This window comes from Amblyomma americanum, chromosome 10, assembly GCF_052857255.1.
Source record: "Amblyomma americanum isolate KBUSLIRL-KWMA chromosome 10, ASM5285725v1, whole genome shotgun sequence".
Taxonomy (NCBI): Eukaryota; Metazoa; Arthropoda; class Arachnida; order Ixodida; family Ixodidae; genus Amblyomma; species Amblyomma americanum.
This window is the reverse complement of record NC_135506.1, coordinates 31,858,533-31,870,341: the sequence shown is the minus strand read 5'-3', so window position 1 is coordinate 31,870,341 and position 11,809 is coordinate 31,858,533. Positions and strand designations below refer to the sequence as shown.

The window sequence follows — 11,809 nt, the reverse complement described above, 5'->3', positions numbered from 1 at the left end:
GTATGACAGAGCCGTCCTTAAGCATGCAACTGGACATGATGCTACCTCTTAGGTTTTTGTGCTGTAGTATCCGCATAAATCCATTCTCTGAACGGTACAGGGCTTCAACCTGTCTTGCTTCCTGGTTCATCCGATAACTTTTTAAACAGATTTTCAGTCCAAAGCATCTCAGAATGCAACCTAAATGAAAACACACACCCAGGGAAGGCAGTGGAAAAAGAAGCCATTTCACATCTCAGCTTGTCTCACTGCTTTCGAAGTTTTCACTCAAAAGCATCTCAAAATGCAACACAAAAGGTAATACAAATTTAGAGGAGATTGCAAATAATTTGTGCATCCTTAATTGTTGGCGTATTGAACAGCTCTCGTATGCGTTTCAAAACACAGCAAAAATTGTCACAATCAACTGGAATAAGCGCTTTCATCCACTTCTATAAAATGTCTCCCCCAATAGCCACCACAAGGCACTGCTTAGCCCGATGCAAACTTTTTTAAAGAATTTTTACGCAGAAAATTGCCAAAGAAAATATCTATGATAATTGTAGGGGATGCTCTGTTGTTCGAGGCCGGGACGGGAGTTTTGCGGACTAAGACATATAGAGTCAGGTACCACGAAATAGACACGCTGTGCGTTGCGTGCGGAGAGGAGGAGGAAACGGCTAAACACTTGATACTTTTCTGTAAACCCTACAGTGGAAAGTAGCGGGGCTGATTTACCCAAGGCATTGGGGTTTAAGGACAGTGAAGGGAAAGTAGATTTTAAGCGGGTAGAAGTAACCAAGCGAAGGTTATCTGATTGGTGGCTAAAATCAAGACAAGAGTAAGATTTCATAAGTCATGGCTAGGTTTCTTGAGCCACCGCCCGATTTAAAGGGTTCAGCCATATCCATCCATTTTTTCAAAAGCTACGGCCTCAAGCATCTATGCATCTGGGGCCAAGGAGTGCAAATGCACGAAACTGCTGGGTCAGATCTAAACTAGGCCTATGTGTGAACCATTAAATTTTGTTTTTGCTTATTGTTTACTCCACTTAGCAACTCTGGGACTGTACTACTGAGAAAACTGAATCGTGTAACTCTACATCACAAATTTCAAACACTGGTCCATATCCAGTGGCTCGAGATCGGACTCCACTAAACCAATGCAGAATGTTGCAGGGAAAACCTTGAAAACTTGTACAGCTTACTGCGGAGAAAAGTATTCATGTGACACTGCCCAACAGAGCTGGAAGATTGACAAGCCAGAAAGAAGCTGCCACAGTGTTTCATAACCACACAATTCGACATCAGAATAAAAGAACCAAAAGGCATTTTTTCTTTTTGCACACTGTTTATTGATCATCTCAACAGGACTGTGGTGTACCCTCATCTCGGGATTTTACATCAGGGCAGCCAGAATATATTAGTGTATGTACATCACTGGCTATAACGCCAAAAAGGCAGGGAAAAAAAAATACAGGGAACACGACTCGACAAAACAAATACGCCGACGGGAGGGTAGAACATGCGCAGTTAGCCTTTCTCATTCAGCGTCCAGACTGACTCGGCTCCTCCAGAAAAAAAAGAAGGAAAATAGCGTGCCTGTGCAGTCTAAGCAAATCAGCTCGTGCCATTTAAACAGTGTTAACCAGCGTTAACCGTCCTATCCCCATTTCGACTCAACCTCAGATCTTCTTGGACAACTATCTGTGTGGAATGTTTCAGAACCGGCTGGCTACCAATATTTTTGTTGTAGGCACTAGCAGAATGCGAGCCAGTTCGTCGGGTTGTCAACAAAAAAAGATCTTCAAACATGCATCACGAGGGTGTGTTTGTTTTTTCGCCTTCCCTCTTTTCTCTCCTCTCTCACTGGCTTCAAACGCAAGGCCAGACGAGCAGGCTCCCACGATGCTGTCTTCCGTTATCTCTTGACAGACACTACAATGATGGTTATCAGAGTGGCCAGCACAATAACAGCAATGAGGAAAAGGCAGAACATCTTCTTCCTGGCTTTTTCCTGTTCCGATGAGGCGAGGAAAAAAGAAAAAGCATTTTAAGACAAGATGCGATTCAAGTGTCCACGACAAGTACAAAACATTGGAAATAAATTCAATTTCACCAGGGACATTTTTCAACATGCGAGGTACACTGCTTTCAAAAAGTTTCCAGGACTGTTTACGAGCGGCTCAACAGCCGCTAAAATTGGGCAGTACTAATACACGTGTCAGGCGAGCATTCTGAAAGCCTCTGAAATGATAGCCTGTCAACTCAGTCACCCACAGAGCTGATACATACACAGCTCAATAACAATAGGCCACTAAGTCTAAAATCTAGACAGTCAACGGTGTACAAAAGAAATCCAACAGAAGATTTTGGGGGCTTTCAAAAGGCAACAGTATGCATCCTCTTGGACCTGGCCACTCACAGCTATGGTTGCCAAGAAATTACTGAACTTAACAATATACCTACGCCCATTTAACAGAAAAAAAGAAAGATTTCGCAACAAAAACAGTACAACACAGTTGAATATACCTAATTTGCAAGTCGTGCAAAAATACAATGGAGTGCATATTGCAACCGTGCCAAACGACAAGGGACGAAGAGAAGAAAGCACAGTACATAATATTAAAGAAATATTCGAATTAACCGAGCACAGACACAAAAATGCGACTCAGGCAAAAAAAAATTTGATTGCGAGAATGTGCTACCTTTATTGGATGAACTACGCAATCGTCACATACTGCCAAGTGAAAGTCTACACCCCAACTCGTAGCCCTTGCTGGCCAAAGAAAAGTTGATTCCAAATATAAGTCCCTGCATAACAACATCCCCCATTTGTCTTGCCACCACATTTTTTTTTGGTAATTTCTCGCAGGATGGCGTCATGGCGAATGTGCAACTCAAATCAATAAATCCGTAACGATACGATCACCAGGCCAGCAGTCTCAGGCCAACGGAGATCGAACGTGAAAAAATGGCACTTCACCCTGCCTTCTACATTCTCGTGTGGCCCAATAGCAGCAAACCAAACTGCAGAGAGTCCTGTAGGCCTGTAGTTTCAGATTCGGGCACCATGAACACTGGGAAAGCCCCGGAGATTATCGATAATTTGCTCTTGCGCTACCCATCACTTGTCGCACAAAGAGACTGCCAGCGCGAACGAGATGGGTGAATGGTGCGTAATTCAGATTTTCTTTAGCGTAACTGATCTGTGTATGAACTGACAAAATTTTTTCGACGGAAGCGGACACAAACACGAGGCACGTGTTACCCGCCGCTTGTTTAAATCCCTCTCGGAACCCGCAAACAGGTCTGCTCTGCGTATAGGCCGACCCCAGAGTTTCGGATGATCGCTGTTCAGAAGATCGACATACACTTGACGGTGCTTTAGTAACGAATGCCGGTAACCTGACCCTCTAACCACAGCACACTGCTCAAGCAAATGGTGCAAGCTGCCATTTCGCGCAGTCAACCCGTCGTGGGCGCTTATCAAAAATGGCTGTGTCACCGGACATGCACTGACGCTGCCACCGGCACCCATGGCTACGCTGCAGTGAAGCATGTCTTCTCATCTGCAGGCACGCGATTCGGCAGCCCGCAAGCATTACCATAGACTGGCTTTTGTGAGGGAGTACCGAGGCTGGTTTATATCAAGTATCGGCATTGTTCTGTGGTGCCGCCTCATGGCTCTGAGGGGCCGTTGGTGCACCAGTTTGCGGCGAAATCGGGATTGGGCATTCCCACATAGCACACAAAACAGGGCTAGTGAAACCCATCGCTTTGAATTATCTGGTCAAATTTACATGAGAAATTATGGCAGCATAGAAATTCTTCGAAACAATTTCAAATTAACAAAGTTAGAATTATTGAGATTTTACTATACCCCACCTAATGTGCCAGCCATGGCCTACAGATTTCACAACCTCAGCGGTCCATCCCATTCTCTGCCATCATCAGGTCTGCCATCATCAGGTACATCCCTTTTCCCTTGTGTGTCAAGTTCAGTCCCAGGTTGCCGACTGCTGTTGGGTATGGAGACGGTCCTCGAACAATTGTGCAAACACTTTTTTTCCTGCCTGCCGAGTCACCTTTATTTTGATAAAGCCTTGACTGACTATACAACTGCACTCACAGGACCCATAACCTTCTAGAGAAAACAAACACACCTGATGCTGTCTCGCCTTTGCAACTTGCTGGACCCCTTCTTCGACGTGCACTGCCGCACTTTCCACATTTGCCTCAATGCTGTCTGTAAAGTGCAAATAAGGCAAAAACACATTGTCACAAAGCAGTTCATTCAGTTCCCGCACATCCTGTAAAGCTAAGCGCGGTACCTGCGTGCGTTTTTGAAGACTCGCTGCATGTGTAAAGCACGGCAACTCCGTCCAAAGAAAGCACAATTCCAGAAACCCAGGGTTTCATCGGATGCAAATATGGTGCTCACTATCCATCCCAGCTTAGCTCCTCCCAAATAACACTGGCTTCTTTACGTGGTCCTAGTCATACACAATACTCTCTCTGTCGTATTATGCAGTGTAAATGATACTGCTTACACAGGTTCGGGTGGAAGCAGCACAATTTACATTGCATATGAGGTGCTGCTTAAAGTAATAACAAGCATCAATACAGCCTATAAGATCTATAAGAGCGCTTGTTTGTCGCCACAGTGCAACACGCTTATGTGAAATGGACGCCCAGTGCCCTCAGGCATTCACGATGACCGAGAAAATGGCTCATGTCAAAGTGCACTGCACGCAACTTGCGACACGCTCTGCATGAGCACTGAGTGAATGATGGACACAGAGAAATGTTGTATACTTGACTTTTTACAACGAGAGAAAATAAGTACAGTGTTTATTTGAATAATGAACACAACCACTATTTTCATTATCAGAATGGAAACACTTTGCTAATATATTACCCCAACCAACGATTGCATCCGTAAATTTTAATTTTTTTAAGGAAAAAAAAATCACTACTCTTTATGTGCACAAACATGACACAAAAAGGCTACTGCCTGCAATGCTAAAGAAACATAATTGTTTTTAGGGGGGGAAAGGAAATAGCGCAGTATCTGTCTCATATCTCCTTGGACACCTGAACCGGGCGCACCCGTAAGGGAAGGGATAATGGAGGGAGTGAAAGAAGAAAGGAAGAAGGAGGTACCGTAGTGGAGGGCTCCGGAATAATTTCGACCACCTGGGGATCTTTAACCTGCACTGACATCGCACAGCACACGGGCGCCTTAGCGTTTTGCCTCCATAAAAACACAGCCGCCGCGGTCGGGTTCGAACCCGGGAACTCTGGATCAGTAGCCGAGCGCCCTAACCACTGAGCCACTGCGGCAAGCATGCTAAAGAAACATAAATCCAGAATAAATAACAACTAATGTAGGCAACAATAACAGAGTAAAGCGAGAATTTTCCTACATCCATACTTACACAAGATGGAAATTGAAATCTGTCAATGCTGCTAAAAATGATTGCCATGGCAAAAATCATGCGACAACGGTGCTTTCTTACAGTCAAGTCCAGTGGCGACAATATATGCTAATTGTCCTTTCTAGATTTCTGTTGACCAAACAGACAAAGCACGTGAGTGAGGCAATGTTTGAGGTTATCTGTGCAAAACATTTCATTTGTCTCGTGCTCAAGTAGGAAGAAGTAAGCACTTCGCAGTGACTGCTTTTATGAATATCTTCTTTCCTCCCAGTTTGGGGAGTCAGAAAACAAGATAACTTTTGGAGGCAATGGAGAGACAAGATAGCCTTTTTATCGTGACCCTCTGCCAAAAGTCGATAGCGAGTGTCGTCTCCTCTGCTTTGCCTCCTTGGTGCGCTTCAGTGTCAAGTGTCAGTTCACGTCGCATCAGCAACTGAAGTATCACTCATCAGCAAAACAAACAAAACAGGAAGACAAAGACAGAAAGAGATAGAGAGCTCAAGAAATGACCACAATTTCTCTTAGCACAAGGCCACTGAAGCTGGATGGCGTTTAAGGAGCGCTGGGTGTGTGTTGTGTGTCCTTTCTACGTCCGCGTCTTTTGCGCTGTTTAAACCAAGTTTAAGGATGTTTGAAATATCAGAGTCCCCCGACACACTGCAAAACAGTTGGATGATTCCATGACAAACCAACATAACAAAATAACAGAGAAGTTGCTGTGCTTATAAGTGTTATTTTTATTTATGGCCACCAACTGGAGGGACCCGCTCCCTCGGCTACGGCCAATGAACCAGCGCTCAAAGGAAACGACCCTGAGAAAAGTTCAACCAATGGAGACGACGGGCTGTGCCAAAATCCAGTGACTTATGGGAGAACAGTGCTTTTCAGCACAATGTATTCCAGTCCAGCTCACAATGCTGGTTTAGGCACAAAGCTGGTTTTAGACAAACTCACAAAATTATGTCTGAAATTATTTTTTACAAAGAAGCATCCCAGCCCAAAGGAAGTACACATACAATGGCAGTAGGGTAACATTAAGGTGCCAGGCATGAAGACAAACTAATTCGTAGGAGCTTTAAAAGTGAACTACACTAATTAAAGAAATAGCCGTGTAATGTCCATCTGTCATTAAACCATAGATGCACTGAACATACCCTGATATTAGTTTTTGTGTGCACCTCTAATGTGGCTTTCAGTCATGACTCACCAATCATGTCTCCTTGGTCATGAACCATCGTTGCCAGGTCCTTGAATATTGCATTCACGTCCACAATGTCGTTCTGCACAAGCAATGCAAGAAACAAAGAAAGGACAGCAGAATTAAGATCTCTGTTACAAAAGAAAAGATTAGCAGCAGTACTGTAAGCATCTTAATACGCTATGTTTATATACAAACAACCCACTACACACTGCTTAATTGAAATAAAGAGAATTCATTACAGTAATCAAATTCTCATTTCGATAAGACAGACTGATACTTGCTTACTAACTTACTATCAGCATCAATACAAATGCAAACAAGATAACTGAAATGCAAACAGCAAAATGAGAAAATCTAAGGATAGCACACTGTTGAGTGAGCTGGTCGTGCATCGTCGAGGAAAATCTGCACAATAAGAACACAGACAAGACAGAGCAATTCCCATTTACTGAACCTGTCCCATTCCCTGTCTCGTCCAGCTCTTCAATGCACAGCATTTTTTTTTTCTTAAGGACAAAATATTAGCTGAGGAAGACTAGATACTAGCACAGTTGATGTTCACTTCAAAGGTCAGAAGACCAGTCTATTTTCCTCTCTAATAGCTAATATTTCGTCTTTTTGTATTCACGTTTCAGTTGTCCTGTTGAGGTGTTATTTGACACTGATGGCGCATGCTACATACTGAGGGTGGTATCCAGAGTGTACATCAAGAACGAGGGAAGCAGGTGTAATGCAAGCAAGACACAGGAAACACACCAATCATAAAGAGGAATGTCAAGGGAAAGGACAGCGAACAGTGAGAAGCTATGAACTTTATTGCACTTGTATAAAATTGTGCTCGGTATTTGCTACTTCTCATGACAACTTCCCTTCATTTTTCACTACTAACAAAATGCAAACTGCATGCATTGCAGTATCGCTCTTCGTGGATACATCAAAAGACTTGCTCAAGCACTTAGCTAGGTTCAGAAGAACAGTTTGCAATTCCAATGTGGCCACAAAATTATATGAGGTTTGGTTTGTGGTTTAACGTCCCAAAGCGACTCAGGCTACGAGGGACGCCGTAGTGAAGGGCTCCGGAAATTTCGACCACCTGGGGTTCTTTAATGTGCACTGACATTGCACAGTACACGGGCCTCTAGAATTCCACCTCCATCGAAATTCGACCGCTGCGGCTGGGACTGAACCAGAGTCTTTCGGGTCAGCAGCCGAGCGCCATAACCACTGAAACACTACGGCGGCTTACAAAATTATATGAGGTTATGGTTATAATGGCTTGTATAGTTGCTGACACTGTTAAAAAAGAAATCTCTTTACTGTTGTGCATTCTCATTAATGAGTTTTACTAGTGCAGCTGTCAGTACTTTCACTATTTGTGATAAAATACAGACTCCACTAACATCGCAGCCATGTGATGTCATGCATGTAACCAGTAGCGTGACAATGAGAAGGTCATGTGATGTGCTACGCCAATGACGCTGCTCCCGCCAGAGGTGAGCCACTAACAGCTACGCTGTAAAAAATGGCCAAACGACATATTGTAATGGGCAAGCACTGCACGTGGTACACTTCTGCCTTTGCACTTCTTCCTACAGGAACACCGTTCAAGGACAGTACTGAGCACCTCTCACCTCAAGTTTGCGGATGGCTTGTTCCCGTTCCCGCAACATTTCCAGGTTGACCTGCTCATCCATCTGGGCGAAGCTCTGCGCCTGCTGCTGCTGCTGCGAGGGCTGTTGTGGCTGCACTGGCGAGGCCAACTCAATCAGGTTGCCCGCACCGCCCCGGCCGCTCGACGACTCAAACTGCACACACGTCCGCCCAGACCAGGCAATGTTCTGTCATGCACTGGACTGCTAGATGCCATACATTGGACAACAGACTGGCACAAATGATATGGTGGTTCTAGAACTGAGCAAGGCAGGGCAGAAGGAAGACATACCCCGATGCCGGAGGCAGCGCGGGCGCGCTTGACCGAGTCCTTCTCCTTGTCGGCCTCTGCGCGCTGCACCAGCTGGAAGTGGTGCAGGGCCTCGGAGAAGTCGTTGGTGAGCTTCTCGCGCAGCAGCCTTCCGGCACCCTGCTCACCCTGGGGCATAGATGCCAGGGACTTGAGCTGCGCATTGGTGTCCTTGGCCAGCTGGTTGGTGTACTGCTGGATCTGGTGTCTGCGCCACACCATAAGAACGACAACCCGGTCAAGGGATGCTGCACGCTCAGACGATTGCTCCACAGTCACTTCTGTGCTGCGTAATGCTCTTCAGAAGCAAAACCGATTTACAGACATTTTTTTCGTGCCCGCTATCAAGCAAGACGTCTGGCATGCACAATTCTGTTCTCTCAAAGACACAATCCCACAGATATGTAGTGATCGGTCTGACCAGCACTGCAGGTAATGATGATGATTTGCTTCCGGTTATGTAGTGCTACTTGTTGGCAAATAGGAGAAATCATTGGTTCTGTGCTGCAATAGATTAGAACTGTGTTTCTCAATACATAAGTTAGCGTTTCGAATCGCCTTGCTCAAAATGATTCTTTTCATATCCTCAATTTACAGCACACGAATAACTTATAATCATTCTTTTGTGTCTATTGCATTTCAGTTTAGGTTCTTTGCAGCCGAAATCGCAGTTTAAAGAGCTACGAGATGATGTGGAAGGTGAACTCTAAGTTGGGGTACTTTACATTTAGAGACCGGAATAATGTACATATCTTTCACGCTCCGTATCACCTGCCAAGTCAGCACTCGACTTGGCATTCCGATGCATCACTATATTTTCGAATGGCAGTAATAATACCGAGTGCCCCATTATTTTTTTGTGCGTAATACATCTCCATGAAACCAAGCACTTTCAATGGTCACTTTTACTTTGCAATTTGAAGTACACGAAAATAGCTACAGTCGCCATTTCGATTCCTCCTCTTATGTTTTCCTCTGCACATGGCACCATTATCTTATCTTTAACCATGATGACCATGAGTGCAAAGGTCTTTGCAACCAAGAGTCCAGCTATATAGCATGATAAAGATGCATGTCACAAATGAAATGAAACATTTGTCAATTGGTACATACAGCTGCGAGCGTAAGGTCTCAGAATCCTGGGAGGTACCCAGTTGTTGAACCATTTTCTTCATAGATCCCACTGAAAAAAAAAAATTGCAAGTGCATTCATTTTCATTTTTATCACAGGTCCTTTGCTATTTCTGCCCTGCACCAGGTGAAAATGTCCAGCACAAACATGTCCTCCATTGAAAGTGAAAGGAACATCGGTCTCACCATTCTGAGTGATTTTCTGGACATTTGTCCCTATCGTTTGCGCCAGGCTCTGAAAATCTGTGTTTGATGTGCCTGCAAGAGAGCGTCAGTTAGGTCAGTCAATGATGCAAATCAACACAGGCTGCGAAATCTTGCAAAGAGCAGTGGTTCATAGACTCCGTCTACATTCATACCGGCATTTCCGGATCCGGTGCTGAAGTTGGCGTATCTCCCAGTCATGGTGGCAGCTAGCAATCTTGACCGACTAAAATTTTAAGTCTCCTGTCGTCCTTTTCGATACGACCCTAAACAGATGGAAAATGAACAAACTCATGTGGTATGAAAGGATATAAATGGTGCATCAAAACTCGTGAGAAGAAAACGCACTACACAGATCAGTGAATGAAGGCATCAGTGCCACCATGCACGTGACAGACGCATGGATGCCAGAGCAGTTTTTGACAAGGTATATTTCAGTGAAGAGTGGTACAGCAGGCTACAGGAGGTTGCTAATATTCTACAGCACCAAATATATCAAACGAAACAGGATATCTGACTTACAGCCTTTAACGCTACCTAACAATCGGTGCCCACATCACAGGCATTTCACTCAATGCAAGCTACTCCGGAAGCAGTATGTCACCCGATACGCGCCTGGGAACCGGGGACCTTCATTGTTCAATGGAGCCTGCTTCCGTCCTCTACAAGACGGGTATTTCGGGCGTGTAATCAGGTTATACCACTTTGTCGCTGACAGAAACGGCTAATCGCTCACGTCTTGGCTATGTTGGGGCCGCGATAAACGTTCCTCAGGACCGAAGATCCGATTTCTCTGGACTAGACGAAACGGATATGACAAATTTTCGTGTCTCTGTGCGCACTATGTTCTTACTTCCGCGACGCCCGGTTGCAGTCAGGGGCGCAACGTCGGTGAGCAAGAATTCGTCGCGCCCTCCCATGCTGCTTCTCAACCGCGTACACACGCAGAAACAAAAAAACCGCGACACAAGACCGTCACGCGAGAAGGTGGATGGGCGTTTCATATGTCAGACCCAGAGCCGTGCCGTCCATGCGAGAGAACGCCCGACCTCGTCTCCGTTATGAGATTGCGTGTTCGTGATCTGGTTGCCACGGGTGTTGGCGGGGTCGCGGGGGTGAATCACGCCGGGACGCTCGCGACAGAAAGCAAAAAGTCAGACACAGGTCCGAAGTAGGCCTACCTCGACGCCGATTGAGGTTCCCAGCTGAGCGAACGTTGATCTTCGGGTCCCGTGGGTGGTCGTGGACCATTCAGCGAGCGCCAACGCTGGCGCCTGCTGCTGACATTGAAGACTATCGCCGATGTTTTTGTCACGGCACCGCGGTGTAAGCAGCCATCAACACCTGTCGTAGCTCACGGCAGGATGCAGCACAGATGAGCTAGCGCCGACGGAGGGTGCTTTCCCAGCAGAGCAGAGCAGCGTTTGCGTCACGTGTCAGAGTTGCGTCATGGAAACTCGTGACGCCACGGGTCACGCGGGACGAGGTTTAATTCTAACGTTGGTTTAATTCATCCATGCTTGTCTTCAGTCGCGAAACTGTGTCGTTTGGGGTCCGAGTATCTTCTTTAAATGTCTTTCTCACAAATAATGATAGGCTCGTGCAGTAAAGAAAAAGACCTATGCTATTGTAATAAACCAATATTAGTTTATTAAACTGTCCATAGATGACGGGGCAATCTGCAAAAGCTGAAATTGGGAGTAGTTGCTGTATGGTGTAGCTGTTGTGTAGTGGCAACTGCGATTGACGCGAGAACCGAAACTAAATACAAAGAAAGCGAGACAGCTCGGATCACATATCGAGATTCTGGTTATTGGTTTTTATGGAAAGGAAACGGCGCTGCATCTGTCTCACATATCGGCGGACACCTGAACCGCGCCGTAAGGGTAGTTTT

The 11,809-nt window shown here is 45.4% G+C and overlaps 1 protein-coding gene across 1 annotated transcript; it reads right to left on the bottom strand.

Moving 5' to 3' along the window:
• Window positions 1–1,309: 1,309 nt before the first annotated feature.
• Window positions 1,310–11,331, bottom strand: LOC144107855 (syntaxin-12-like). Its single transcript, XM_077641070.1, has 9 exons — window positions 11,097–11,331; window positions 10,071–10,181; window positions 9,898–9,969; window positions 9,694–9,763; window positions 8,563–8,788; window positions 8,252–8,425; window positions 6,627–6,699; window positions 4,145–4,227; window positions 1,310–1,995 (listed from the first exon to the last, which is right to left on the bottom strand). The coding sequence occupies exons 2-9, from the start codon at window positions 10,114–10,116 to the stop codon at window positions 1,900–1,902; spliced, it is 840 nt and encodes a 279-aa protein (XP_077497196.1). The 5' UTR covers window positions 10,117–10,181; window positions 11,097–11,331; the 3' UTR covers window positions 1,310–1,899.
• Between the last annotated feature and the right edge of the window lie 478 nt (window positions 11,332–11,809).

Coding starts and splice junctions, on each gene's coding strand:
- LOC144107855 (XM_077641070.1), bottom strand. CDS start 10,116: ATGACTGGGAGATACGCCAACTTCAGCACCGGATCCGGAAATGCCG. Junction 8,789..9,693: donor GAGACCTTACGCTCGCAGCT/GTATGTACCAAT, acceptor GGTGTGGCGCAG/ACACCAGATCCAGCAGTACA. Junction 8,426..8,562: donor GCGCTGCCTCCGGCATCGGG/GTATGTCTTCCT, acceptor ACGTGTGTGCAG/TTTGAGTCGTCGAGCGGCCG.